This window comes from Urtica dioica, chromosome 11, assembly GCF_054948205.1.
Source record: "Urtica dioica subsp. dioica isolate 48M chromosome 11, U.dioica_male_clone48M_v1_H2, whole genome shotgun sequence".
NCBI classification, from domain to species: domain Eukaryota; kingdom Viridiplantae; phylum Streptophyta; class Magnoliopsida; order Rosales; family Urticaceae; genus Urtica; species Urtica dioica.
In genome coordinates, this window is record NC_142766.1 from 9,381,616 (window position 1) to 9,384,121 (window position 2,506).

Consider the following 2,506-nt stretch of genomic DNA (forward strand, 5'->3'; position numbering starts at 1 on the left):
TAATATATTTTCTAGACTCCTATTAGTGGAGTGTCCCTTTCTTTCAAACTTGACCTTCAAAATTCAAGGCAATGTCTCCTTCTCCATATTTGCGGTCAAATGGCTCTTCTAATCAGCTGTCCGCCACAAACCACATAATAACGCTCCACGTGTCCAGAGTTGACAATCTGAAAACGCTCAATCATAAATTCCGCAATTAAATGTATGTTGACCAATGAAGATAGTGGACTCGTTAACATGTAGAAAAATGGAAAACCGCCGTTTGAACAATAATAATATAAACCCTTTATTACTCATAAACCATACTATATAACTCGTCGCACTACATATCTTAACCCTTATCCCGTTTCTTTCTATTTCTAGCTTTGATGGTTTATAGAAATATGGAGGACATAGAAGTTCCAAAGTACTTCACGTGTCCGATATCTCTGCAGATGATGAGAGATCCGGTGACGGCGGCGACGGGCATAACCTACGACCGGGAGAGCATCGAGAAGTGGCTGTCCGAGCACGGCGCCACGTGTCCCGTCACGAACCAGCCCCTCCCGTACGACGACAACCTGGCGATGATCACGCCCAACCACACGCTCCGCCGCCTCATCCAAGGGTGGTGCGTGAGCGTCGGGGTGGAGCGCATCCCGACCCCTCGGCCGCCTCTCGACCGGCGGCGCTGCCTCGCCCTCGCCAGGAAGGTCCGGGCCTCGGGAGACCGCTCGGCGATGGGGGAGATCGAGAGCCTGGCCAGGGAGAGCGAGCGCAACCGCATGCTCCTGGCCGAGGGAGGCGCCGCCGAAGCCCTGGCGGGGCTGGTCGTCCGGAGGTTCAGGGAAGGAGACCCCTCCGGGGTTGAGGACGCCCTGAGGGCCTTGAACCGCGCGTGGGTCCCACACAGCGGAGAGATCTTCGACTGCGAGTTCTTCGACGCCCTCGCCTGGGCTCTCCGGGAGGTGGAGGGGCCGGAGGCGGTGAAGGCTCTGAGGCTCGCGGTGGGGACAGCTCGGGGAGAGACGTTGGAGCGGCTTAAACTGGAACTGTTCATGAGCCTCACGGCCGCGCTGAGGGGGAAGGCGGGGAGGAAGGTGGACATTTTATTTACATTTTATCCGATTAAAATTAACCAAACACATAATTTTAGTTGGTTATTTTATGCTTAACCAACCATTTTTATGCTTTCACATGTCAACTCACATAGCTAACCAAAAGAATCAATTGTTTTAGAAAAGAAAAAAAAAATTAACCGTTTTGAACGGTGGTTAATGGTGTATCATTAACCAAATTGCGGGATCTAGTGGATAAATAGTTATATGAAACATTGGAAACAGTCGTATAGCCAACGTTTTGTAAATTTTTTATAAATAACCACGAATAATTATTTACACTGTTGAAAATACGTAAAGGCGGAAAATTTCGGTGGGTATTTTACGTATTTTCAGCGGTGTAAATAATTGTTGGTGGTTATTTACCAAAAATTTACGAAACGTTGATTAATTAATAATTTTTCTACTTTTGATGGCTTAGTTAGCTAATCATTTGTTAAATGTTTAACCTGTTAACCGTCTTGTCCACTTTTAGGCGGGGGCGAAGGCGGGGATGGAGGCGATGGTGGGGGCAAGCCGATGGGGGCGGAACCGGGCGAAGATGGTGGAGGCAGGGGCGGTGTTCGAGGCGGTGGAGGCAGTGTTGGCGGGGGGAGCAGCGGTGGAGGCGGCGGTGGCGGTGCTGGCAGAGCTGAGTGGGAGCGCGGAGGGGAGGGTGGGAGTGGTGGGCCACGCGGGGGGCATAGCGGTGCTGGCGAGGGTGGTGCTCCGGGTGTCGGCCGCCGCCGACGAGGGGGCCATCAGGGTGCTCGCCAGGCTGGCGGGGATGTCGGCCAGGCCGGAGGTGCTGGCCGAGATGATGGCCGTGGGGGCCGTGGCCAAGCTCTGCATGGTGGTGCAGGCAGACTGCCCCGCCGCACTCAAGGACAAGGCCACCGCCGTGCTCAAGATGCACTCCAAGCTCTGGGCCCACTCTCCATGCGTTGCTCACTTTTTGACTTCCGCTTCTCGCTGTAAAAACTCTTGACTACGCTATACATTGGATTCCAATTTTGTTTTCTTGTTCTTGCCCGTGCGTGTATATAATTGAGTTGAATGAACACCTTGTACTTTATTTGTCTACATGATATAATTAAATATAAACATAAAAGATCGTATATATTGGTCTGGTTTTTCTCTTCCTTCCGTTTATTGCGTTAAAACCAATCACGTTTCTTAGGTCAAGAGTAAAAGACTATATCTCGATATCCATGTGATAGTCAAAGTATTACGAAACCAGGGAATAGACAGGTTCTTGTGTAATAATCAAATTGGTCAATATTTTCTTCGTGCGCCAATATCATTGGTCAATTGACGGTGCGGAATTGGACGAGTTAGTTGTGGAAATAGCGCCGGTTGGACGAGATTTAGAAATCCATCATCAAGCTGTGACATCTACGAAGGATGCAGCCTACGCTGCGCGTGCCCCG

At 50.5% G+C, this 2,506-nt stretch overlaps 1 protein-coding gene across 1 annotated transcript; it reads left to right on the plus strand.

Moving 5' to 3' along the window:
• The first annotated feature begins 327 nt into the window (after positions 1-327).
• Positions 328-2,064, plus strand: LOC149381075 (E3 ubiquitin-protein ligase PUB23-like). Its single transcript, XM_089601277.1, has 2 exons — positions 328-1,079; positions 1,573-2,064. The coding sequence occupies exons 1-2, from the start codon at positions 369-371 to the stop codon at positions 2,062-2,064; spliced, it is 1,203 nt and encodes a 400-aa protein (XP_089457403.1). The 5' UTR covers positions 328-368.
• Positions 2,065-2,506: the final 442 nt, after the last annotated feature.

Excerpts from the sequence above, each read along its gene's own strand:
- LOC149381075 (XM_089601277.1), top strand. The coding sequence starts at position 369 with ATGGTTTATAGAAATATGGAGGACATAGAAGTTCCAAAGTACTTCACG. Across the intron at positions 1,080-1,572 it reads GGGGGAAGGCGGGGAGGAAG|GCGGGGGCGAAGGCGGGGAT; the intron begins GTGGACATTTTA and ends GTCCACTTTTAG.